The following is a 25,474-nucleotide window of genomic DNA, read 5'->3' as shown; positions in this document are numbered from 1 at the left end:
TTCCTCAACTAGGAGTGCCTACCACAAACCAGGCCCCGGGCTGGGTTGTAGGAGGTAGGGTACAAGCCCCTGCCCCCAGGCAACTCAAAGGCTGGTGTGTAAGGGCAGACAATCCATCATGCTTAAGTATCATGCTAAGTTACACACAGACACTTCTCAGGCGGTGCAACAATGCAATCTTCTCCAAAGAGGAATGGGGGCGAGTACACAGGCTTAAAACTGATCAGGGGGAGCTGACTTGCTGGGACACTGGCTGGCTCTCCTATGGTGCAAGTCAGCGCGAAGCCCCGCCCACGGGGCACTAGGAGCAGTGCTTCCCATGGCCTCCTGGGGGCGCTGCGTGGGGCGAGGGGGCGGAACAGGCGGCTCTCAGGCGCTGGCTGCTTTCACTTGCTACTCCAGGCACTCACTTCACTCACTCGCCGGAGGTCTGTCTGCCCTGCAAACCAAGAGTTCGCCCCAGGCGCCGCTCAGCCCAGCCGTCCCAGCCGCTCCACCCGGCCTGACCAACGGTGACATGGGCTTCCCCCCAGTCCCGGAGGCCTGCGGCCGGCGCTGGGGGCCTGTGCTCCTCACTCTCTTCCTGGCTGCTTCCCGAGGTAAGGTTCACAGAGCCTGGGCACTGGGGCAGAGCATGGGGAGAAGTCAGCGGGTGGGGTGAGTGGGTCGCAGGCCAGATGGGGTACCCTGGGAGCCCCCTTCAGCCTGCTGGACACCCTCCCTCCTCTCCCCCCAGGCAGGGAGGCTACTGGGACTGCTTGGCAGGGGGCAGCGGTGTCTCTGCCAAGTGCCCTGGCTGGGTGGTGGGCACATCTCTATGCTCTGACGGCCGCTCAAGCAGCTGCGGATCCAACTTCCCTGCCCAGGGTGAGAGGAGCTTCTGCAGGACAGGAGATGGGCGCTGTGAGAACAGCCCTGCGAGTTCTAGGGGTGCCACTGGCTTTGACACCTGTGGCATCTCCCTGCTGCTCCGCCTCGGGGTTCCAGGATCTCACAGGGGGCAGGGGGTGTGGTACTCGCAGCCCATGCCCTGTGCCCTGGCGACACTCCTGGCTCAGCCTTGCTGGGCACTGGTCAGTGTGGTCCCGGGTCCACTCCCAGATGTGGGCGCCTATCTTGTCCTTATCCTGAGGGTCTGATGGCTGAGAGCTGAGTGGTCAGCTGATTACTGGCATCCAGAGAGGCTGAGCTCAGGGACCACATGGGGCACGTTCCCAGCTCGGCCAGGAGTGCCTTCTGGGTCCTTAGATAACTTATGGCATCTTTCTGGCTTCGGTTTCCTCAGCTAGAACACAAGGAGGTGCCACTTTCCTCTTTCAAACTGTCGCAGCTCCAGGTGATGTCCTGGCCAGGACACAGGAGCTCCTGGGGGAGGGCAGAGGCCCTAGGACCCGCAGCCTGGCCTCCGGTTCTTGCCTGCCCAGAACTGAAGAGGCTGGATCTCCAGGGCAGAGAGCAGCCTGTGGAACTAAACTTTATGGAGAGGGCCAGGGAAAGAGTGAGTCATGCAAGGAGTCAGAGGGAGGCAGGAGGAGGCAGGGAGCTTGGCACAGAGGCCTCATGGGTGGGTCAGAAGAAGAGAAGGGGAAGGATAGGGTAAGAGGCAGAGAGAACTTGGAAAACAAACAGTGCCTGCACGCGGGATGATATCTCAGTACTGTGACGCTGGCCAGGAGTTCTGGCAAGGAGGAGGGAGCCCACAGACAGAGCTGCCTAAACTGCACCCTGGGGGCAGGCAAAGCCATGGCACAAAGCCATGGCTCAGGTCAAGGCTTCCAGGAGGGCCTGGGGATGATGGCAAGCAGGAAGGAGCTCCGTGCTCCAACTGCCCTGCCCCGTCCTCTCCAAGTGACCCTGAGCGGCCCTTCTGTTTTCTTACCTCCCCCCGGCCCTCCCCTGGCTGGGCTCTTCTCTGTTCAGCAGCCCCAATTTGGGAAACAGAGTTCTAGAGAACAAGGGTTTAGGGACCCAGCTTGCAGAGCAGCCAGGAGCAGAGAGGCCTAGAGCCCCTGACTCTACATTGTGCACGAAGCCAGGAGCCTTCACCCCAGAGGTCTTGCTGCTCCAACAGCTTGGTACTCCACCTCTTCCTGGGCCAGCTCAGGGCGATAATTAGGGCTGGAAGCAGCCTTCCACGGAAAGGAGTCTTAGTTTTGCACTGCTCTGAGACTCAGCATTCTTAACTGCAATATGGGCATACTATTGAAGAGTTATGCTACTGCTAGGTGCCTGTACCAGGGAGATGCCAGATGGGAGGCCTGGTTGCAGGTGTGATCAGGAGGGTCTGTGAGTTGGAAAGACCTGCTCACCAGCCAGCTAAGGGGAGAGGTTGCCCTGGGCAGGGCAACCTCCCCTTAGCTGGGCAGGATTGTTCAAGTCAGAGTCTTTATGTCTGGAAGGTGAGATGGAGGTGGCTGGTATGAGCCTGTTCTCTAGCTCTGCAGTTGGGCCACCACCCAGGAGACTGGTGGTGGTAGGTATGGTGCTCAGGAGCCCAGGAAAAGTTGAAGATACCCCTTTCCTGGGTCTGGCTCAGGGTGACATGGCTGGAGGAAGGCGCCTAGGAACCAGAACTCAGCGGACCCAAGGGTGGCTGAGCCTCTCCTTCCACTGAAGCATTCCCATGACCTATGGAAGTACTGTCCTTGCCAAGTCCTCATAGGCTGACCTAGGGGTCCCAAACTCTGGGACTAGCACATGGCAGTGCCCTGGGCCCAGGGCGGGGAGACCCCACCTTCCCCTTCAAGGTAAACAGAGCTGCAGGGCCTTGTTGGGTAACCCCATGGCGCAAGTCTCTGATGCAGCAATGGTCAGCTCTTAGGAAATCTACGACCCTCTGCCCAGAGGCCCTGGGGAGGCGAGAAACAGCCTCAGGCCAGCTCATGGGCAGGAGAGAGCACCTACCCAATGCCAGGGGCATCCCACAATACTGGGGAGCCCCTCTCTGAACTGGCCTGGCTGCTCCTGTTTCTCTCCAATCAGGGCAGAAGTTCCCTGGGAGAGGTCAAGGGGGAGGTGCACTGCTGGGAAGCTGCCAGGGCCCCCTCCCTGTCTGCGTGCACACATGCGGCCTACCTGGCAGTGAGCCCTTCAACCAGCACTGTTTGAGCCCCACACATGGAGCTGGAGGCCCCAGGTTTTAGGCCACCTATTCATCCCGCCTTTGTACCCATAGGTACTTCCATGGAGGTGCCTGTGGATTCTCCTCTGAAAGTTCCCCAGAGATGGGGACTTTCCAGCTTCCAGGCTAATTGGGCTCGGGGTTTGCTTGGCTCAGTGGGGTCTTTCTTGCAACTGATCTTTACGTTCATCCTGTTTGCTTCGGCTGACCATCCCCAGAGAGAAAGACAGTGGCCACCATCATGCCCACCAGTAATTCAGTTATTACTGATGAAGGAAGCCCAGCCCCTTTAACCTTCCTACAAGGGATCACATTCCCCACGGGGACACGGGGCCGGGCCCTGCCTCTGCTGTCACTGTGGGACCACGAACACACATTCCCCCGGGATGTGAGCCACGGGCAGGCCAGCTGACGTGGTCTCAGTGAGGCTGCCTGCTGCCCACTCCCTCCCGAAGGGTAACTCTGTGACCGTGTACCCTGAGCTTCAGTCATTAGCTCATCACCTTTGGGATTTCTGCAGAGTCTGCCTATCGTCATTACACTTGTTTTTTTCTGGAAAACTCCTCATTCTTTTACTCAAGTAAATAGATTTTAAAAGGAAACTTTATATTACTGCCATAAATGGGAAGCCAGTATCACTTGCCATAAATACAACAAAATCATAAAAGTATATAATAGGAAGATCAAATAAGGGTATTAAATTCTAGTTAGAAACTATAGCCCGAGGAAGGCTCCAAGCCACAAACCTGCTGTCCTTTGCAGAAAACAACAACAAACAAACAAAAACAACCCCAAAACAAAACCAAAACTCAAGGAGCTCAGCAAATGACAGGTGTTTGGAAGACATATTGGCATCGAGCTGGGACTTTCCCTTTGATGTAATCGGGACCAAAAGAGAACTGAAAAGGAAATAACCTTCTCTCTGCGATTCAATGCACTTAATGCGGTAAAATTAAAGCTACCTGTGCTCGATTGTCAGCTCCGCTGCATCAGCATAGAAGCCAACTCACGCCTGTAAAGAGCTGGTGGCAGAGGACAGCGCAGCTCTCCGGGAGGAGGGGAAAGAGGCCGGAGCAGAGTCAGGGGCCTCTCAGCTTCTTCCAGCCCCCAATTCTCCCAGCCCCTATTCCTTCCCCAAAGAATTATAGTGCTCCAGCCGGGTCCTCGCCTCTGCGAGGGTCAACTAGCCACCCTAGTAACCACAGGGGGAGAGGGAGAGGAAGCCTGCAGGCCCCAGCTAGGTCCTCACGGGTCAGGCCCCTGTCCACCTGCAGCAAGGAAGGAGGTCTCCAGTCAGCCCCCGGCCACTTCTACACTCTAGAGCAGGGGTGGGGAACCTTTTCTCTGCCAAGGGCCAATGGCATACTTATAACATCATTCGGGGGCCATACAAAATTATCAGCTTAAAAATTAGCCTGCTGTGTTTGGTTAAACATTTAACTAACTCGCCTCTAATGGGGCCAGACATTCCCCACCCCTGCTCTAGAGGGTAGTCCACGGCACCAGATCACCGGAGCCAGACTACCTGGGTTCAAATCCTGGCACCACCGTTTACTCTTCATGAGATTCTGTGCCAGTTACTTAACCTCTCTGTGCCGAGTTTCCTCATCTGCAAAATGGAGGAGGATTAAATAAGCAAATCCATGTAAAAGAGATTAGAATGATGACTGGCACAGAGGAAGCACCAGCTGCTACTACCCCACTGGGCCGCCAGCACCAAGGGTAGGGCACAAAAAGACTTGAGCCTGAACCTTAGGAAGTCTGGAGGGCAGCTGGCAGGAGCTGGTAGTCTGGGCTGCACACAGTCATCCTCAGGGAGGGCCTGGGGCCGCTGGGAAGGAGTCGCCAGAGAGGTATCCACTGCAGGGTCTCAGGCCCTCCCCGGGGAGGCGTGCTGGCCTCCAGCCTCCAGCCCCGGATGCATGGATGCTTTCCCAAGGTGCTGGAAGGGCCGCTTCCTCCAATAGAGCCTGGCTTCCCCTTCCCGGACTCCTTGTCCGATGTGAATGGACACTTCCTGCGGGGGCAGGTATCAATAAACACATCTGAGATGCCCTTTGTCCACGCTGGCCATGGAGTCCCAGGGCCAGACCTGCTGGCTTCAGGCCTCAGCCCCTCTCCAGGGCCACATCCTGGAGTTTAGCACCGGCAGACTCAGACTGATTGGTCCTTGCCTCTGTTTCCCTCTGTGCTCTGCATCTTGAGAAAGAAGATAAAGCCTCTCACTACACCTTTCGTGGACTATCCTGGGGGGCAGGGCCTGGCGGGGAGCTGGAGACCAGGTCCTTGTTTGTCCTGGGCCCCCTCTGAGGGTGAGGACCCGCCTTTTGCATCTCACACAAGAGCAGGCGCTCAGTAACTGTTTACTTAGAAGCCCTAGCAGCTGGACGGAGTTCAACCCTTTGGGTGGAGCCTCCAGTGCAAACCAGTCAAGATAGGGACCCACCTCCAAAAGCTGGGGTGTTGCCTTAGCAACTTATGCCTCATCAGGGAAAATACACAAGCCTGTCCACACCCACACACCCCCATCCCGTGCACACCCACAGGGTTTCACAAGGCCCCTACTGGGTGGAAAGAGATGAATGAAGGTCGCGAAGAGATGAAGCCAGGTAAGAGGTCCTTTCCCCTGCACTGGAACAGAACCTTCTAGCAGAGGCTGAGGGTCCCACAGCTAGAAAGCGGCAGAAGGAGAACAAAAGTCTGAGCAGATATCCTGTATGGAACACTGTACTCCCACGGCCTCTCTGCCTTGGCCTGGCTCATGTGAGGACCTCGGTAAATATTTGCGGAATGCAAGAGTGATGTTCTTAGTTCTCAGTTCTGGCCCGAGGCTGAGCAAAGCTGGCTCTGTGGAAAACAGAGTCAATTTGAGGTCAATTCATTCTAAGTAGCTGGAGGACAAGATGTCAGCCCTGTCCACTGGAGGTTTGGGGGCTCTTCCTGTCTGCAGCTGGTGTGTTCAAGGTGTGGGCCTCCCCTCAGCCACACGAGGCTGTGTGGCCTTGGGCAAGTTGCTTGACTCCTCTGAGTACGTTTCCTCATCTTTAAAATGGGGATAACAATACCTACCTCAGGGGGTGTTATGAGAATTAAAGGAGATGAGTATAAGGTGCTCAGCAAATCCCAACACAGGTGATCAAAGATGAGCCCCTCTGATCAGCTTCGTGGCCCTGTCCCCCTGCCCTGAAGAGAGACAGCCCTTCCCTCCTGCTGCAGGGTTTCTGAGCTGGAGGGGGCCTAGGCACGTAGGAATCTCTCAGGATACGTGAAGAAAGAGAGGTCCAGAGAGGAATGGGACGTGACCAAGAGCACGCCGTAGGGACATGGCTCAGTGGGGACAAGGACCTGGGATCTGATTGCCCCACCACGGTTTCAATCCTGAGGCCTGGAATCTTTCAGACTCACAGCATTCTCCCTCCAGGTGCTTTTGCCTTCTTACCCAGTGACGGGAAGGGGCCTGGGCCCCAGGGCAGCACAGTGGCTGGATGGCTCCCGCCTGGGGACAGGCTCAGGCCCAGGTCATTTTCCTGTCCTACATGATCTCCGCCACCCTGGAGCCAGGGGCTTCCTCCTCACCCACTCTCCCCCCGTCTCTGACAATGACCCCCGTGTCCACAAGGCTCTGCTTGTGACAATAAGCAACATCCTCCTGCCAAATAATTATAATTCCAGCTGGGCTATACATACATATACATATCCCCCCATAACACATGTGCGCATGCGCAGCCCTGGATGGCGTGGGACGTGCTCTGTCGTCCCCAACACTGTGCTCTGGCGTGTCCTCCCAAGGACGGGCTGCCCTGGACGTTGATCTGACCTGAGTCTCAGACACAACCAATGGGATGTTTTCTCTCTCCTCAGGGCAAAGCCCCGTGGACCCTTGGCCTACTCCTTTCTGGCTCTTTTGTTGAAACTGACCACTCTCCGCTGCCCCCCAAACCCGAATCCTGGTTTCTCCTTTTTTCTAAAAAGGGAAGTTCTCTGGGGTGTGTGAGGGTTTGGGATTGAGCAATGCCCTTCCTCCCACTGTTTCTGAACCCCAGTTCTCTCTGTGCCCTCCACACAGCCACACCCTCCCCCCAACCCCCCGCCCCCGCCCCGCCCTGCCCCGTGGGATTTCAAGGAAATTGCCTCTAGGGCTGAAAAGGCACTGATGTAGGCAATTCTGTGGTCATTCACACCACTGCTTGGACCCTGAGGGCCCTGGGCCTGATGCCCCCATTGGAGGTCCTGCTGCTTGCTCCTACCCTGCCCCACCCCCCCACCACAAGCTAGCTCCACCTTGTCTACATTGCAGCCCACCCCATCCACGCCCCTGTCCCCTTAGCAGTCCCCACCTGGCTCAGCTTCGTGCTCCACTTCTTGCTTCCACCTCTACTCTGCTTGTCCCCTGCCTCCCCTTCAGATGTGCCGACCAACATCTCCTGAGCTGCCCTCCTGAGAGCCCCCAGGTGTGGGCACCCCTGCAAATGCTGCTGGATCTGGGTTCAGCTCCCTGCCCCGGGAGCTCTGGGGCTGGCAGTGATGTTGGGAAGAGGGAACAGGGGGCGCCACCTGGGAGAGGTGCTGGTGGGAGCTGCCAGGGGTCTGCTGGGGACAGGGTGTGCACGGGGCAGAGGTAACTCCAGGGTCTACTCTGTGGGTAGGTTTTTGTTCTTCCTGGGGGCACCCTTTCCCTAGCCACTCCCCACCTCCATTCACTGGCACAGCCAGAGTTCTGAGGCCACGCCCACTCTGCACAGGCCTGTGACGGGGGCCCAGGCTGGCAGGGATACAGTCAGGGGCACGGCCTGGGAATTTCTGCTGGGGCCGTGGGTGGGTCACCTCCTCTCAGAGATTGAGGGTCACATCTGTGGGGTGATGGGCTTGAGCAGTAGAGTCCCTCACTGGCCAGACCAAGGAGCCATTCTCGCAGGTCACAAACTCAAATGTCCATGGGGCCAAGCAAATACGGTGAGAGAGTGAATTCAGCAGGCCAGGCACAGACATTAGGGAGTAGTGAGGACTGTGGCAAGCTGGGATACCAATGGACCGTCTAGATGGGAGGCTGCTACTCAGCTCTAGCCGATAATAGGAAAACTGGTTTTGTGTTAATTTTTCTGATTTTCAAAGACACTAAGGGTCAGAATTTTCATATCAAATTCCTGGTTTTTAAATGTTGGCGATTTCAAACAAAGGCAAAATACTTTGAGGGTCAAGTAAAACATGTCTGAAGGCTAGATGTGGCAATGGGCTGCCCGTTTCTGAATCCCCTCTCGTGTCCCCCCGCTCAGTGTCTGACTGCCTGCATTTAATTCTGGCTCTTGCACTTATTGGCTGTGTGATCTTCAGTGAGTTATTTACTATCTCTGTGCCTCAGTTTCCTTATCAGTGAAACAGGAAAAAATCCCCAACATCCATGTTATAGGGTTGCTAGACATGCCCACAAAGCACCCAGCACGGCACAGGATACAGTCTATTTCTTCTTCTTCTAGTTCTAACTAGGTCCTGCTCTACCTGAAGCCCCCCTGCTCCACGTTCTGAGTTCATATCCCCTGGCACTTCAGGCAAACCACCTTCCCTTTCTGGGCTCCTATATTTCTGCCTGAAAAGGAGGCCAGCATTTTGCCACAGAAGTTCTGAACGCTCTGCCCACCTCAGCAGCGACTGTCTTTAAATCCGGGTCTCCCAGACCTGGCTCCCTCACTCGTGGGTGGCGACTGGGAGGTCTAGTGTGTTCTGTCTTCCTTACCTGCTGGGGCCTAACACTCTACCCCTGCAGACATACTCCCTGGGGCCCCGGCGTGGCTGCCTCCCCACACCCTGCTGTCATTGTGCAGCGTTCCAAGGCTGGACCACAAGCTGGTCTCAGTCCCTCACACCTCCGAGGAAAAGGCTTGGAAGCTGGCTCGCCCACTCGATTGTGCAGAACTATTCTTCACCCCCAGGGACTGCTCCTTCAACTGCCGAAATGAATGAGCGGCCCCTCTAGCTCCCATGCATCAAGCACCGACCCCAGCAAGGCACTTTCGGGCACTTCACGTAAATTACTTGCCACCCTTGCCTCAGCTCCAGCAGGTAGATGTTTTCGTTTTTGTTTCACAACGAGGAGTCCAAGGCTCAGAGTCTAAGGAACCCACAGTCACTGGGCTCCAAGGCAGGCGGGTCTAATTCCCAAGGCACACCAGGCTGCTTTGAATCCTAACTGGGCACGGCTTTCGGATCAGCAGGCGGGTCCCGGGCTCTAAGGCCGGGGAGGGCGTCTGAAGGACGTGGTGTTTCCTTGGGTCCAGGCAATGGCAAGGCAAGGACATACCCATTTGGATTCTGAACATATTTCCGAACTCTCTGCCTTGTCTGCCCGACCTACAACTGCCCCTGAGATGCCAATTAAAGTGAAAGTATCACCGACGTCTAATAACACAGCTGCCCTCCCTATGTCTGCAGGGGACACGGGAGCTCATGTCTTGGGTTCTCAGCTTTCCCTCCTCCAGTCCTTGCACAACCGCGTGTTGTAGGTACTGTTTTTCTCATTGCACACACGAGGAAGCGGAGGCTCACACAGCTACACGGAGGGGCCAGGACCCAGCCCTGGCATTCTGTTTTCAAGGGCCAGTGCTTTCAACAAATGCTGAAGGGTCGGAGTAAGGCAGTGATGGCGAACCTTTTGAGCTCGGCGTGTCAGCATTTTGAAAAACCCTAACTTAACTCTGGTGCCGTGTCGCATATAGAAATTTTTTGATATTTGCAACCATAGTAAAACAAAGATTTATGTTTTTGATATTTATTTTATATATTAAAATGCCATTTAACAAAGAAAAATCAACCAAAAAATGAGTTCGGGTGTCACCTCTGACACGTGTGTCATAGGTTCGCCATCACTGGAGTAAGGTAATGAGGACCAGGGGTTACGTCCTTGGCTTACTGAGAACAAAATGAACTAGAAAAGATTTCCTAGAAGACCGGGTAGCAGGCAGGGACGTGGATGAGATGGCCCTCCACGCACTCCTGGTCTCTGTCCCTGAGACACCCGGGGTTTCCCGTTTCCCTGCCACCTGGCCCAGAACAGCCTCTCTACTTGCTGAAACCCTAACTGTCCATCAACCTCAAAGACCCTCCCTCCTTTAAGAAGTCTCCTGACTCCCAGGAAGGCTATGTCTCCTCTCCTGCAAGTGCCCCGGGGTTGGCACTAGTTTGTCGTCTGGCCAATGGGGCTACTTGGCTGCAAATGCAGGCCTTGTCTGCCCACCTCAGTTGTAAGCTCCCCGGGGAGGCCATGTGCTCAGCACGCAGGTGAGATGTAGCACCTGGCACAAGCCTTGCACACGCAGGAGCGAGGAGGCGAGGAGGCACTTTAGCCTCCGGAGTTGGAAGGGTCAGGTATTGACGGCCCCCGGAAGACAGGTCCAGGACAAAGGGCTGCTGTTCCCAAACAGCCTTTCTGCTTCCTATCCTGCCCGAAGGTGCTGGGCATGGAGGCTGGAAGTGCCAAGGACCAGCCCAGGGCAGAGCCACAGTGCCTGCAGTGGTGGGGGGGGGATGGGGGGGAAGGCTGGAGCATGGCACATGCTCCGCCCCAGGGACTGGGCTGACTGGGCTCAGTCTCCTACCTGCTTGGAGTCTCCCCTACACCTCAGTCAGCATCCCTGGGGTAGGGGGATCCCCAAGCTGGGGAGGTACCCATGGCTCCTCCCACAGTGTCTGGGTTCATGAATAAAGGAAGGTCAGGGAGGTCAGCTGACTTGCCGGGGCCGTCGGCTAGGGAACCCACATCTTTGGAGCCCAGGCCAAGGTTCTTCCCCACCGAGAGTGCGCTCAGGCAGGTGACAGCTTCTCCTCTCTCCGACAGGTCTGGTGACAGCCTTCAAGGTCGCCACACCGTATTCCTTGTACGTGTGTCCCGAGGGCCAGAACGTCACCCTCACCTGCAAGATCTTGGGTTTGGGTCCCGTGACCAAAGGGCACGACTTGTCCTTCTACAAGACATGGTTCCGCAGCTCACGGGGCGAGGTACAGGCCTGTTCCGACCGTCGGCCTATCCGCAACCTCACGTTCCAGGATCTCCACCTGCACCACACTGGCCACCAGGCCGCCAACACCAGCCAGGACCTGGCCCAGAAACATGGGCTAGAGTCGATCTCCGACCACCACGGCAACTTCTCCATCACCATGCTCCACGTGACCCCGCTGGACGGCGGCCTCTACTGCTGCCTCGTGGTGGAGATCAAGCACCACCACTCGGAGCAGAGGGTCTATGGAGCCATGGAGCTGCAAGTGCAGAGCGGTGAGGGCTTCTTCCACGGGACAGCTTAGGGGTGGTGTCCCTGGGGGGATGGTATGTGCCCACATGGAAGGGGAAGCAGAGACGACAGTGTGACCGGGGGTGTGGTGCTGTGTATTCGATGGGGTGACTGTGTGGGATACTGTGCTGAAGGGTGTATGATTCTGGCAAGGGTGGCAGTGGCACTCCGGGGCTGTGGGAGATGAGGTGGCCATGCGTGTGGAGCTGTAAGTGCCTCTGGTCGGCTGGGTGTGATGGAGGGAGAGTCCACGTGGCTCTGTTTGTGACAGTGGGCTCTTCAATGGAAGAGTGGGTATGAACCTGGGCTGGGAATGTGACTGCTCACGCCGGTACCATGACCGCGCAATGTGACCTGGGCTGTGAGTTGGTGAATGGTCCAATGACTATTGGGGAATAATGTATGTGTGAGTGTCCCTCTCCAGGTGAGAGTGCAGGGGGGCAGTGGACTGGTCAGAGGTGTGAGCGTGGGCAGGTGTCCACATGCTGCTGGGGTGGCATGCGAATGGGCAGGACATGCTGGCTGTGCCGTGAGAATATGCTTCTGTGTGCGTGTGCGTGTGTGTGTGTGTGTGTGTGTGTGTGTGCGTGCGCAGGTTCCACCTGGGCCGATGCTATTAAGTGGACAGCAGCACGAGTAGCTGTGACAGGAAAGGGGCACGCCGGCCTGGACAAGCCTCCCTGGCCTCCTGGGCCTGACACCCACCTAACAACCCTTCTTTGCTCCCACAGGTGATGAAGCACCACCCAAGTGCATCTCGTACCCATCCTCCCCCAGGGAGAGTGAAAGTAAGGACCTTCCTCTTGCCCCTTCTGGGTTCTCTCTTCCCCTCTGTCCTCCTGCACCAGGCTCTGTTCTAAACTCTGACCTCATCACCTCAAGCCCATGGAACCCCCATTCTTCCTCCTCTGCTGCTGCTCTCCCTTTTGCTTCTTCCTTCACCTGAGCCACGGGTTGCAGCCCTTAGAAGCCTCTTCCCCTTCCAAGGCCCAAAACCTGATAGCAGGTTCCCAAAGCCCCTGCTCCTGGCGCCCTGGGTGGGCCTGTACCCTGGCAATGACCTTGGGCCAGTGTGCCCATGACAGGTGCTATTGAGCTTGTTTTTTGAGTGGGTCCCCCTCCTGCCCACCAGCCCTCTGCCACATGGGAACTCCTTAACATTTCCTTGTTCTCTGCGTGAGGGAGGGAGGAGGGAGAGGCTCAAGAAGGGGGCGGAACTACCTTTCCTGGAACCCCTACTGTGTGCCAGGCCTGTGCTAAACCCTTCCAAGTGCGGGTCTCACAGTGGATTCTCCTAAGAACCCTGAGGCATCACATGGAAACGGAGGCCCAGAGAGGCCACTTGACTTGCTCAAGTCCACACAGCCAACAAGGCTAGCACAGCTGGGATTGTGCTCATTTCACCTTCTCCCCAGCTGAGGGGCATGCGCAGTGCAGTGGGGAACAGCCGCCTGCTGTCTGCCCTATGGAGTGAGGGGACACTGCCCTAAGGGGCACCTGGACACTCAGAGGCCAGGCCAGAATGCCCGGCAGCTTGGAGACAGCAGGCAAAGGGGCGACATCTTTGGAGCACCCCGCTCTTCTGAGAGGAGAGGGTCTTGGCTTCCGCAGCCTCCTACCCATCAGTATTTATTGGGCATCCAGTGTGGACCAGCCCCTGCCCAGGCCCTGGGAGCAGCTCAACTATAGCCTTAGTCAAGCCCCAATGCAAAGGTTGCCATGGCTTTCTACTCAAACTACTCTTTTTTTTTGAACAACAACAACAACAAAAGACTAGCCAGGAACAAAATTAGAGCTCACATTTTGGTCTGAGCCAGACCCATGTGAAGTTAAGAAACTCTGGTTCAAGCCCCTCTCCCTGGTATACCGCAGAGCTCACATGTCGCTCGGCACCAAGACACGATCGTCCTCACTTCCTCCACCAGCGACTCCCTGGTGAGGCTGGAGAGGGGCCTCTGAGTGGCTCCTTCCTTCCCACGCAGCAGCCTCAAGACTGTGCAGGCACACGTGCCTGAGTACAGGACGGGGTACGCTGCACCTGGCGAGGTACATGAGGGCTCACTTCCCCACTGCTCCTTGCACTCTGAGCAACTCCCAGCCCACTTCTCCCTCCAGGAGCTCCTGCAGAACTCCCTTAGCCACAGTCACTTCCGCTACTTTCCCAGTTCACGGATGGGAAACCGGTTCCAGCAGGTGAAGGGACGCACTCACGGTCTCTCAGACCCAGAGCCAAGAGGAGATGCCAGAGTGCCTGAGTCCCAGTGCGCAAACCCTGCCTGCGGGCCGGGCTGCCCTCCCCTCTGTCAACACCAATTTTCTGAAACTAGTTATGGGGGCAGAGACAAGAGATGTCAGAGGGGACAACGCTAGAGAAAGCAGGTGCCAAATGGAGAGGGAGCTGAAATTGGGCTCATCTTTCTTGCTAGAGAAGCAGCTGCTAGACTTGGGGGATCAGAAGTCAGCTGGGAAATGTTAGGAGACCAGCTGATAAGAGCCAGAGGGTGAGGCAGAACCCTGAACTTGACTGCCAAAAGTGGGTCAGGCTTCCTTTGCTGGCACCCTGCTCTCAGGTTTTAACACTGCCTTCCTCTCTAACTCATGGGCGTGTGCAGCCTCGCCCTAGCCCCTGTTTCTGAGCCACTGCCCACAGTTAACTGGCTCCCTGAGGGCCGAGGGACATGTATGCGTCTCCCAGCTGTTGAGTGTGGCTTCCACAGCCTCCGCGTCCCCTTCCAATCCCTGTCCAGACTCTTGGTTCTGGAGGTCTGGAGAGCACAGCTGTGGCGGAGTCTTGGCACTGAGGCAGGTGTTGTCTCAGATAAGAAAAAACCCAGCTCTCCTTTCGGGTGGGGTGTGGGGGGCATTTCCATTCTCTGGGCACCATGTGTACACTGAGAAATGGGATCAGGTGTCTCTCTCCTACTAAAAGGGGAACAAATCAATGTTACCTAAGGAACTAGTTCAAGGTTCAAAAATTCAAATGCCTGCAGGGCCAGGGAGCTGGTGAATGATACAGTAGGGAGGGCGGAGACTGTGGCTGGCACCCCGCTGCCAACCTGTAAGTGCAGCTCCAGCGGTGGCACAACAGGAGGGGGTCCAGGCTTGGCAGAGCCACTAAATTTTCAAGCAAAGTGAGAAGTCCAGATTTTATGCAAACTCTTAACTTAAAATGTGGGGTTCATTCCCGTGAAGGGCAGTCCGGGGAAGTGCTTAAGCGCTCAGACCCTGACATCAGCCAAGCTGCCTAACCTCTCTGTGCCGTAGTTTTCTCATCTGTCAAACAGGCACGACTGCAATTGCACTTACTTTCCAGGCTGTTACAGGGCAAAGATGAAGTTCTATATGCAAAGTGCTAAGAACCATGCCTGGCACAGGGTAAGTGCTGGCTGTTAATACTTGTAATGCAGAATCCTCGGCCTGGCTTCCGGAGTCAACCCGCCCATCGCCCTGTGCCAAGGCAGGATGGCGAGTAGATGGCAGCGGACAGTGGACACATCCTGTTTTCTAACGGCTTAGAAACATCTGCCTGGTGACCCAGGTGCTCAGTGGGCCCCACTTCCCTGTGGAAAGATCCCAGCCCCGGCCCTAGGTCAGGTGCCCACAGCCAGCTTTGTACCTGGTCGGCCAATAACGCTTCCAGCCAAGAGGCCCTTGGGAGTTCCTCCTCTGAGCCGGCCCCAGCCTCCTGTTATCTTTGGGAAGTAGGAGGGGAGCTCGTCCATGAAACCATCTGAAAGCCCAAGTCAGCCTGAGGTCAGGGAGGTAACGAGAAAGGAGACTGAGGAAGTTGGTGCCCCCAGGAGCCCCCGATTGCTAGGGGCTTGTGGTTTCTCACCCACCCCAGGGAGGGGGGCTGGGCAGCCCTTCCCCTAGAAGCAACCTCCCTACCCTTCAACATAGTGGGATGTTTTGGTTTGCTTTCATCCAGCCCCCTCCCTGGGGAACCAGGCAGCCCACCCCAACTCCCTCCTCTGTGTATACCCAGGGGACCCCTCCCATGCTACCCTGCTCTGTAAGGGGCTGGCACAGTCCTAGGTGCTGGCCTGCCAGCTGCCTCTGCCAATGCCTGATCACCTTCCCAGGATGAGCCTGACTCTAGATGGCTGCTGAGCAGGAGCCCCCTCCCCCAAGTACTGGCTATGCTTGTGGGGAGGGGTGGGGAGCTGTAGCGAGGCTATGCCCGCTCTGCAGGGGAGTCCATGGATTCAGAGGGCAGTTGGGTCCACAGAACTGTCTCTAAACTCATGCGCCACCCTCTCCTCCGCCCCCCGTCCCCGCCCAACCCATCCAGTCCCAGCCTTAACTCTCAGACCAGGTTGTAAGTCAACCGAGCTCTGATCCCCTAGCGGGGCTGCAGATGGAACACCTTTGCCTGGGGACAGGAGTCAGGCAGGGAGGCTGGGCCAATAGGGAGCCGGAATTAATGAGAACCCCACTAACCTCATCAAAAGGTACTTAGTACCAATCGGAGGAGGCCTGCTTTGATGACTAGAAAAGAGCCCTTCGCAGCCTGCCTCTCGGATGGTGTCTTAGCAAGGTCCTGTGGAGGGGTTTAGAAATAGTCTGACATCTGAGCTAGAGAATGTTTTCACTTTCAATATTCCACTTGGAAATGCAGCCTCGCTGAGATCTGCGGGGGAGCCTGCTTTAATGTGAAGTCCAGCTGGCTTTGTAATTAGCATAGGCCCTGTTCCTGCCCCAGTGGGTAGTCTGAAGCGCCTGAAAACAGTTTGTTCTCTTCTGCGGTGTGAACCGAGCCCTGAAAGCTTGTTTACACCATTGGGTTGTTGAGCAATACAATGAGGCAAAAACAGCCCTCCTTCCAGAGAAACAGTGCAGAGACAACCGGAGATCGCAGCCCACACACCTTCCCAAAGCTCCCTGGGGCCAAGTGGACACTGTGACCAGCCATCCTGCCTATATTTTGGGAAGGTTTAAAATCGGGAAGGAAACGCGTTTACGCTGGTTGTGGTTCTGAGGGCGCGTCTGTTCCCAGCTGAACTCCTGGAGTCAGCAGACAGACGAAAATAAAGCAAACCTCTCACGCAGTTGGTGGGACTGCGAAGCGGCACAACCTTTTCGGAGGGCAGCTTAGCAATAGACGAAAAGAAACTGCACGTAGGCTTTGGCTCAGCACCTTCGCTGCTAGGAATTGATGTACATGCGCTTGCCTGAGTGAGCAGAGGCGCACACGCGGATTCATTGCTACATTATCGGCTGAAAAATGGAAGCAACCTCCACGTCCACCACAGGGGGCTGTTTCAAGTACACTTGATAAAGCCCGAGGCAGAACGAAGTCGATCTTTGTGCCAATACAGATGTCCACGCGATGCTAAGCAGAAAAAGCAGTTGTCCCATGAAGAGCGTATCATATCTCTGCCGTATGTGCAGAGAGCATATCTAAACCATACACAAGAAACGGCAGACACTGCTTACTTCTTTGGAGGAAGAAACTTTAAAATACATGTATTTTCAATTTAAACGTTTTTGTAATTTAGAAAGTTTAAAATTTAAAAATGCCAGAGAAAGCCCTGGCTGGGTGGCTCAGTTGGTTGGAGTGTCCTCCCGTACACCAAAAGGTGATGGGTTCGATTCCTGGTCAGGGCACATCCCAGGTTGAGGGTTTGATCCCCCTGGTCAGGGCACATGTGGGGGGCAACCGATCGATGTTTCTCTCTCCCCTCCCTTCCCCTTTCTCTAAAATCAATAAAAAATAACTATTAAGGAAAAAAGTCATGTTTCTCTAGTTCTCACTCCATAGGCTTTGCCCTGGAGCTAAGGGGTCTCTTGGGAGATGAGTGTGGCTCTTTATTCGTTTATTTTTTATAAATGAATAAAATGGCAAAACATAAAACTGGCCATTTTAACCACTTTTAAGTGTATGATTCAGTGACATTAATTATGCTCCCAGGTAGTGCAACCATTTACACTATCTCCAAAAGTTTCTCATCACTTGGGCTCCATTTGACCTTGAACTCGGTGGCATGGGGTCAGTGAAAGGCCTACTCTCCCCCGTGGCCCCGGGCAGCTGAGCGACCCCAATCTGGCTGAAGACCCTTCTCTCTCTTCCCGGAGCTTCCTCAGCTGCAGGCACCTGGCTTAATTTCTGTGTCCTCTGGGGAGAAGGCATGCGGCTCGCAGGGGGGTCCTAGAACGTCCACGCCTCCGCGGTCACGGAGGGTCTGGCTATGAGACCCTGGGCGCGGGGGGTCCTTCTGCTGCCTGGCCTTTCCTCTCTGGGCTTCAGCTTCCCTTCAGGAGGAACGGGCCTCACCTTGGCTGCCTCTTTGCCCTTTCAGACATCACGGCTGCCGCCCTGGCTACGGGCGCCTGCATTGTGGGCATCCTCTGCCTCCCCCTCATCCTGCTCCTGGTCTACAAGCAAAGGCAGGTGGTCTCCAACCGCCGTGAGTATCCCTGCCCTCCTGGGATGGGTGTGGGGTGTGTGGCAGGCACAAGTCCTCAGACCAGAGATGGGAGCTGCTGCAGCCCAGCAAGGAGCTGAGCTCAACGGTGGAGAGGAGGGACTCAGAGGTGCCACTTCCAGGGCCTGAGTGCCCAGCAGCCCCAGCAGTGCTGGCTTGGCCCTCAATAAATATCTGTGGATGAATGAGTAATCATATGGAGCAGATGATTTATAAAAATGGGCTTATAAAAATGCTGCCACTGAGAGCTCCTTTGGGGGCCCGCTTTAATGTATAGGTGGGCTTGTTTTGTTATTAGCATTGCAATCTTGGGGGCAAAAATGACCTTTGTATTATCATAACTAGGCAAGATCTTGGCGATAACTTAGTTCAACTCTTTCTTTTTATGCCTGAGAAACCTAAAATCTGCAGGGTTAAGTAATTAACCAAATGTTACTTAACTTAGTAAGTAGCAGAGCTGGGACTCAAAACTCAGAGCTTTCAACTCACGCTTTTTCCAGGGAGTAAAATCTCACCTTCTAATACAAACGCTCATTGGCATGAGCGCCATAGCCAATAACCCCTACCTGGCAAGGTTGCTGTGCCCAGTACCCTGCCAAGCTTGTTATATACCTTCTCTCACTTATTCCTCAGAATGATTTTCAGAGTTTGGGCTTTCCATTGTCCCCATTTTACAGCTGAGCAAACTGAGGCCCAGAGAGGTTAGTAATGCACTTAAGGAACTGCATAGCGAGAAAGTGGCGGAGCCAGACTCCAAGTCAGGGCCGCTGACCCGTTGGCACACTCCTCTGCAGGTGACAGTGCCCTTTGCCCTTGTTATGACCTCACCCTCGGTCAGTCTGAGTCCTCCAGGAGCAGGAGAGGGGGATCCCTCTGCCCCTGACCCTTGCATCACCTCCCCTAACCCTTCCCCTCTGCTTGGCTGCAGAAGGTAGCTGAGGGGAACTGCTGTCACCAGGTGGCTGGGGCTCACACATGTTTTCCTTTGGTTGGACCGTAACAGCTCACACCCCTCTCTCCTGGGGGCCCGGCCTGGAACTCCACTGCGGGTCACTCAGGGGCTGTGGCCTCCCTCTCTCTTAGCTCACAAAACCTACCACAACCTACCTACAAAATACCCTGAGGTGGGGGTGGGGGAGGTAACGTGGTTGGAGCAGAAAGAGGAAGCCAGGGGCTCAACCAGGAAGAGAAATTGCTGCAGCGCTGCCAGCAGCTCCCGTCAGCTGGGTAGCATTTCTACGAAGGTGGGTGAGGGACCAGGAGAGACACATGCTCTGCTAGGCTCAGCTCCAGATACAGAGGTGACTTCTGGCCCCCTCACTCCAGACCACGGTGCTGCCTCCCCTGGGGAACAGGAACTGGGAAGCCGACTCCAGGCAGAGGATGTGGGGCGGGGGCGCTGTTGTTCCTGCTTTTGTTTCCTCAGCGCCTTCCTCGCAGGGTCCCCAGAGGTTGGTTTGAGACTCCTGCCCGTGGTCCAGGCTGGAGGGAGGGAAGTCAGAGAGGGGACATCCCCAGGCCAGAGCCCTGAATGGTGTCCTGAGGGTGTGGGGACACTGGGATCAGCCCCCAGTATCTTCTACTCCACGCACCAGGACACTGAGGGCTTCCCAGACGAAGGGACCAGGAGGGCACAGATGAACTGGATGCTGGAGAACTGGACTGACCGAGGGGATAAGGGGGTACACTGGGCCAACGGTGCTGCGCTATCACCACTGTTGAGCACGTCCTCTGAAACGCCAAACGAACCCCATTTCTGTGTTCTTAGCCATTTCGTAGCATCTCATCCCTCGATTTAACATATGCCATAACAGAAAGGTGTCAATAATTTATCTTCTAATGAAAGTATATTTGAAGCCAGTCCCTCCACCCCTTCCAAAAAGAAGAAATGAGTTGTAGGACTGAAGTCTTTGGAGACAGACACAAGAGAGGCCGGAGGGGGCGATGCTGAGAAAGCAGGTGCAAACTGGAGAGGGAGCAGAGACTTGGGTCAGTTTTCTTTTTTAATCCTCACCTGAGGATACTTTTCCATTGGTTTTTAGAGAGAGTGGAAGAGAGAGGGAAAGACAGAGAGAAGCATCCATGTGCGAAAAACACATCGATTGGTTGCCTCCTGTACAAGCCCAGACCAGGGCCTGGGTCGAGGAGGAGCCTGCAACTGAGGTACATGCCCTTGACTAGAATCGAACCCAGCATCCTTTGGTCCGCAGGCTGATGCTCTATGCACTGAGCCAAACCAGCTAGGGCTGGGTCATTTTTCTTGATCTAGAGACTCTAGAGAAGCAGCTGCTGGGATTAAGGGGACAGAAGTCATGGGGACATGCAGGAGTTGGGCCGCAGGGCAAAGGCCGAGTGGCCCGGGCTTGGCGCGGAGCTTGCGCTCAGGCACGGAGCCCCACTCAGGAAAAAGGGAAGAGGAAGGGCTGGGAGCACGGGAGGGCCGTTTGCTGCAAAGGCTGATGGGTGTGGAAGCCGACCCAGTATGAGAGGGAGGCTCGTTTCCCCAGGTCTGAGGTGGGACTGCCAATCCTTACCCTAAAGCAGTGGTTCTCAACCTGTGGGTCGCGACCCCTCTGGCGGTCGAACGACCCTTTCACAGGGGTCGCCTAAGACCATCCTGCATATCAGATATTTACATTACGATTCATAACAGTAGCAACATGACAGTTATGAAGTAGCAACGAAAATAATTTTATGGTTGGTTCACAACACGAGGAACTGTATTTAAAGGGCCAGAAGGTTGAGAACCACTGCCCTAAAGGGTAGAGGACAGGACGAGCTGAGGACCAGAGAGAACCCACAGGAGGCCTGACGCACAGGAGTCCCCGGTAAACAGTAGCCATGATTCCCACACCGCAGAGGTTTCGGGGACTTTTGTGCAACTTCCCTGTGCCTTCTGTTGTCGTGCCCCTCCCCCACCACCGGTTTCCCCATAGTCATCGGCAGTAAAGCCCTTCAAAACGAGAAGGATGGTGGGAGTACATGGGGAGCTGCAAGAAAGAGGGAAGTTGGGGCCACTGCATTCGGGCGGTGTGTAGTTTGGGGGGTGGGGCAGGGTGGCAGCAGCTTGGATGAGGAGCAGAAAGTGATGGAATGGCCGAGAAGTGACGGGGTCTCAGGGCCCCTAAGATTCCTCTAGGACAGCGGTCGCCAACCTTTCGGACCTCACCGACCACCAGTGGTCCACAGACCACCAGTTGGCGACCGCTGCTCCAGGAGATGTCACCTCTGAAGCCACCCTATTATGCAACGTGGAGGATGGGCCTCTCCGTCCCTCTAAACAGGAATTGACCTTGCAACACTCCCACCCAGTAAATCATGGATAAAGACCAGACCGTGGCAAGTGTCCAAACAGGAAATAGCAAATTCAGGAGCCAGGGCTTGGTTGATACTTAAATCCTGAAGGTCTAACACAGCCTAAGTCATGCCACAGGAGAAAGCAGCGGTGCCTTTGGTCTCTGGTGACAAAGGTTGTCCTACACACTGTGAAAGGCAGCCCGAGTTTCATTTGTCACTGGTCAACACGCAGAGTGCAGCTGTATGGGCCCCCTGAGCGAGCAGGTGTGGGACCTCGGCCCTGCCTGGGCCTGCTCCGTTCCCCCAGGGGCATCTGCAGGCAGGGGCAGGGATGTTGTCTGGGGAAGCCTTCCCTTTGTGACCAGCTTCTCTGTCTGTCCCTAGGTGCCCAGGAACTGGTGCGGATGGACAGGTAAGGCTGGTGGAGACCTTCCGGAAAACTGACCATAGCTGCCTCTACCCTGACTCACAGCTTGACTCACAGGGCTTGTGGCCCTGTGGGGCAGTGTCTACATCCAGACTGTGGGGGAAGTGAATGCAGAAGGGGTGGGGCAACTTCCAGCCAAGACTGACTCTCCCCACTTCATCAGGATCCTTTGCCCCCTCTTTCCTGGGCCCTGATGCCAGGACAGGGGTCAGAACACAGACATGGCCCCCCTGGTCCTCCCTGTGCCCTGGGCCAGCTGTCAGGAAGGAGGTATTTCTGGGCAGTAGGGGGCCTGTTCAGCGGCCGAGCACAGCTGTTTAGAAGAGCATCTGCCATCTGCCACCGAGGCCTACACATCTGTGCGGGTCGGCTGTTCTCTCTCCTATTCTGTTAGCATAAACCATGCTCCCACCTTCAGGTCTCAGTGGTCAGTGGGCTGGAGTGGGGGAGGAGGAGGAAGCAGCTGAGCTGAAACATGCAAAGAGGCCAGCACACCTGGAGCTGGGGCCCTCCCTGCAAGGCACTCCAGAGAGAGAGCTGTCAGGCCACTGTCCCTAAGGGCAGAGGCTGTCTGGGCTCAGAGTGGGGCAGGAGGTCGGGGCGGAGTGGATAGGGGAGTGTGTGCTGGTGCGCCCTGGGCAGAAGCTGGCATTGTAGACTGGCATGGAGGGCATGCTCAGGAACGAGCCACGCTCAGGAACTGGCCCTGGTACCTGCTCCTCTGGGTGTTTGTAAGGGATGATTTTCAAGACTGGTTGAAGGAAGTGCTGCTAGTGATCCTGCTAGAGTCTCAGGTTGGAGGGGTCTTTAGAGGTTGTCCCGTTCCGAAGAAGAAAGAGGATAAGAAAAGAGGACCCCTCCCTTCAGCTGTGGGGACACTCAGTCCTAATGCCATTGACTCTATGACCAAAGAGCAGCGTGTCCCTAGATTCCTGAGGCTGATGTCCTGGAATTTCCTCTGACCCTGGGCGTCCTGGCAGGGCCGAGGGCACTTTTCTCTCTGGCCCTGGATCTCCCTTCCGCTGGGAGAGGCTGCTGGGGCCTGGAGGGGGAAGGCCAGTGATGGGAAGGGAGCAGAGAAAGTGGGCCGATGGGGAGGACAGAGGTGCAAACCCCAAGGCAGCAGAGATGACCTTCGGTTCTGATTCTCTGGCAGCAACACTCAAGGAATTGAAAACCCAGGCTTTGAGGCCTCTCCGTCCTTCCACGGGATGCCGGAGGACAAGCCCAGGCCTCCACTGACCTACGTGGCCCAGCGGCTGCCGTCTGAGTCTGGGCGCCACCTGCTCTCTGAGCCCAGCACGCCTCTGTCTCCCCCAGGCCCCGGGGATGTCTTCTTCCCATCACTAGGTGAGTGCTTCCCGACACCGGCAGCATTATGGCCTGTGAGGTCATGACCTCCCCTTAACCTGCAGAGTGTCGCCTTACTCTCCATGCTCCCTGGAGTCCTCCGTCTCCTGGTGGGGCATTAGGGGTGAAGGACAGGGGAGCCCCCCATCCACTCTGCTTCTCCTTTCTTTTGCAGACCCTGTTCCTGACTCCCCAAACTCTGAGGCCATCTAGACCAGCCAGGGGCCAGTGAGCAGCTGTGGCTGGGCCCGGGGCCAGTGCATTTGGGCCAGACTGGCCCTCTGAGTGTTCCCTTGGCCGTGGCCCTGGTTTCCTCCCTCCTGCTCTGAGCACAGACTCGTTGAGATACCCCTGATGGCCAGATCCTTAATCCCGCTGGACGCTACATGGCAGAAGTGAGAAGGTGTGGATCACTCAGCTCCTATCTCAAGAATGGCGGGGTGTGGGGATCCTGAAATCCACCAGCTACAGACGCCAAATGACCTACAGCCTCCAAGCCCCAGAGTTCCCGCTCTGTGGCAGCCGCTCAGGGACATGAGCCTTGGGACTCGACAGCCGGGACAAGATGGGCACTGAGCAGACCCCGCAGCCGCCCTCCCTGGAATGAGACACCGACCAGATGTGGAGGGATTCCTCTCCTCCCCACTGTGTTGGACCGGCTCCCCCATCTCGTCTGAGGCTGCTCATCTGTCAGACTCACTCTTTGTAACCATGGGGCTCGGAGCTAGGCCTGCCTGTCCTCAGGGCCCTGGGAGCCTCCCCAACAGCCTCCTACCAGTAACCTCCCCTAGGAGCTGTCAGCAACTGAAAGAAATCTGGGGCTCCCACTGCCTGCTCTCTGGTCTCCAGAGTTCACTGGCCAGAGGCCCCAAAACAGGAAGTACTCGTTGGGGCACGGAGGCCATTGTGAGCCAATTGGCATCTTGGGCAATGGAGGCCGGGCCCCAGGTTGCTCACCCACCCCAGGTGGGGGTGAGGGAGAGCCCCGGGGCCTGCTGGGAAGTGAGTGGAGAGGGCGCCATTAGCGCTGTCTTCCCCATCGCCCTCCTCCACTGCTCAGTTTGGCCATTAGAAAGGGTGACCACAGACTGTACTGTCCAAACTGTGACACTTTTGAGAGTGAAGAGGGCATACTATTAAAGAGCTCATGGGCAACAGGTGCAAACCGTGTGACAGACTGTAAGGGCTGGGTTTCAAGCCCTGCTCTGTCTGAGGGGCCCGAGGCCTCGGGAGCCCCCACGTCTTGCTCTTCTGTTCCATTCCATCTGCCCTGCGTTCACTGCAGAGGGACCCTGTCGGGTGGGAGGAGCAGGACGTGTCCATAGAAGGTTTGTGTCCACTCTGCTCCGTACCCTCTGTTCCCACCTCCTGTTGCAGGTTTGACTTGAGTTTGTTCCTATACACACATGCAAGAGAAGTCCTTTGTGGACTTTTGATGAAAGGGCTGTAAAGCATGGAGTGTGTGTGTGTGGGGGGGGGGGGGGGCGGGGGGGGGGGGAGTGTGTGCCTGTACACTCTGGGAACAGGGAGGGTGCGTTGGAGCTGAGTGGGAGCCCCAGGCACTGACTGCAGCTTCAAATGGGCATTCGTCTGCCAGCAGCTACCCTGACTCTGCTGAGCTGGGCCTGGGCTGGAGAGCCGGGACAAGGGCCAGGACTAGGGCCAGCGGGCAGGGAGACTCTGCCTGATCACCTGGCAGGGGTGGGAGAAAGTGAGCTGCAGGCCTGGAACCAGAGAGCCCCCTGGATGCACGGCATTGCTCCCAACGCTCCCCTGGTCAGGCCCGAGGGTATGGGCCAGTGTGAGCGCCTGCTGTGCCGGGGGCCCTGAGGAAAGGGTGAACAGGGGCCTTGAGACCACACTGACACCTCCAATGGCCAGACCACCACAGCCCAGGCACCTGCTGTGTCCCTGGGGGTCCTTCTTCTGGTCCATCTGCAGCCATGAACACTCAGTGCCTGTTGCCACAGGAAGAGGGTGCTGTTTTCACACGTGGGGGCAGGGGGTGTCCATGGGAATGAGCAGGGTGACACCTGCTTGAGGCAGGGCGGGGCTGCCCCTAGAGTAGGACAAGCCCATGGACCAGACTCCCAGTGCCCGCCTCAGAAAGAGTGCGCCTGTCCTACTGGGAGGCTGGCTTTGCCTAGCCCTCAGCTTCTGACCTGGAGGCAGAGATAACTTCTAAGAACTTGGCTGCCAGACCCCAGGCCTGGCTGCTGCAGTGTGGAGGGAGGGATGAGGCCCCAGAGCAGAAAGCCACCACACTTCCTCTCTAGCTTCCTCCTGCATGGCCTCGAGCCCTTCTTCTCTGGACCTTTACAAAAGTAAGCATCTCAGCTTCGCGGTTTCCTGTTTTCAGTGAAATTTACTTTGAGCTCCAGGCTCCATCTTGATCCATGACCACACGCCCCACCCCCAGGGGCCCTACTGTTTACTCCCTGTAGTTGACAGGGAGGGGCGGGTGCTAGAATAGAAAAAAGACCATGCAACCCTGTGCTCACCCCTGGGGTGGTGGTGCCCCAGCAGATGCCAACCCTGGTGGCTGGTCCCTATGGGCCCTGGCTCAGCACCTGTG

The 25,474-nt window shown here is 56.3% G+C and overlaps 2 protein-coding genes across 3 annotated transcripts in view; one reads left to right on the top strand and one right to left on the bottom strand.

Moving 5' to 3' along the window:
- The window catches only part of CDH23 (cadherin related 23), a 355,887-nt gene that overhangs the window by 36,875 nt on the left and 293,538 nt on the right, over window positions 1-25,474 (bottom strand). The gene's annotated exons all lie outside the window — the stretch shown is intronic.
- Window positions 377-24,064, top strand: VSIR (V-set immunoregulatory receptor). The gene is made up of 7 exons (XM_070432925.1): window positions 377-599; window positions 10,950-11,384; window positions 12,132-12,188; window positions 17,700-17,807; window positions 21,507-21,534; window positions 22,706-22,899; window positions 23,075-24,064. The coding sequence occupies exons 1-7, from the start codon at window positions 518-520 to the stop codon at window positions 23,110-23,112; spliced, it is 942 nt and encodes a 313-aa protein (XP_070289026.1). The 5' UTR covers window positions 377-517; the 3' UTR covers window positions 23,113-24,064.

This window comes from Myotis yumanensis, unplaced genomic scaffold, assembly GCF_028538775.1.
Source record: "Myotis yumanensis isolate MYYU_CA2020_CCGP unplaced genomic scaffold, mMyoYum1.0.hap1 SCAF_13, whole genome shotgun sequence".
NCBI lineage: Eukaryota > Metazoa > Chordata > Mammalia > Chiroptera > Vespertilionidae > Myotis > Myotis yumanensis.
The sequence above is the reverse complement of the archived record's forward strand: the minus strand, read 5'-3'. Positions and strand labels throughout refer to the sequence as shown.

Coding starts and splice junctions, on each gene's coding strand:
- VSIR (XM_070432925.1), top strand. CDS start 518: ATGGGCTTCCCCCCAGTCCCGGAGGCCTGCGGCCGGCGCTGGGGGCCT. Junction 17,808..21,506: donor GCAGGTGGTCTCCAACCGCC/GTGAGTATCCCT, acceptor GTCTGTCCCTAG/GTGCCCAGGAACTGGTGCGG. Junction 21,535..22,705: donor GAACTGGTGCGGATGGACAG/GTAAGGCTGGTG, acceptor ATTCTCTGGCAG/CAACACTCAAGGAATTGAAA.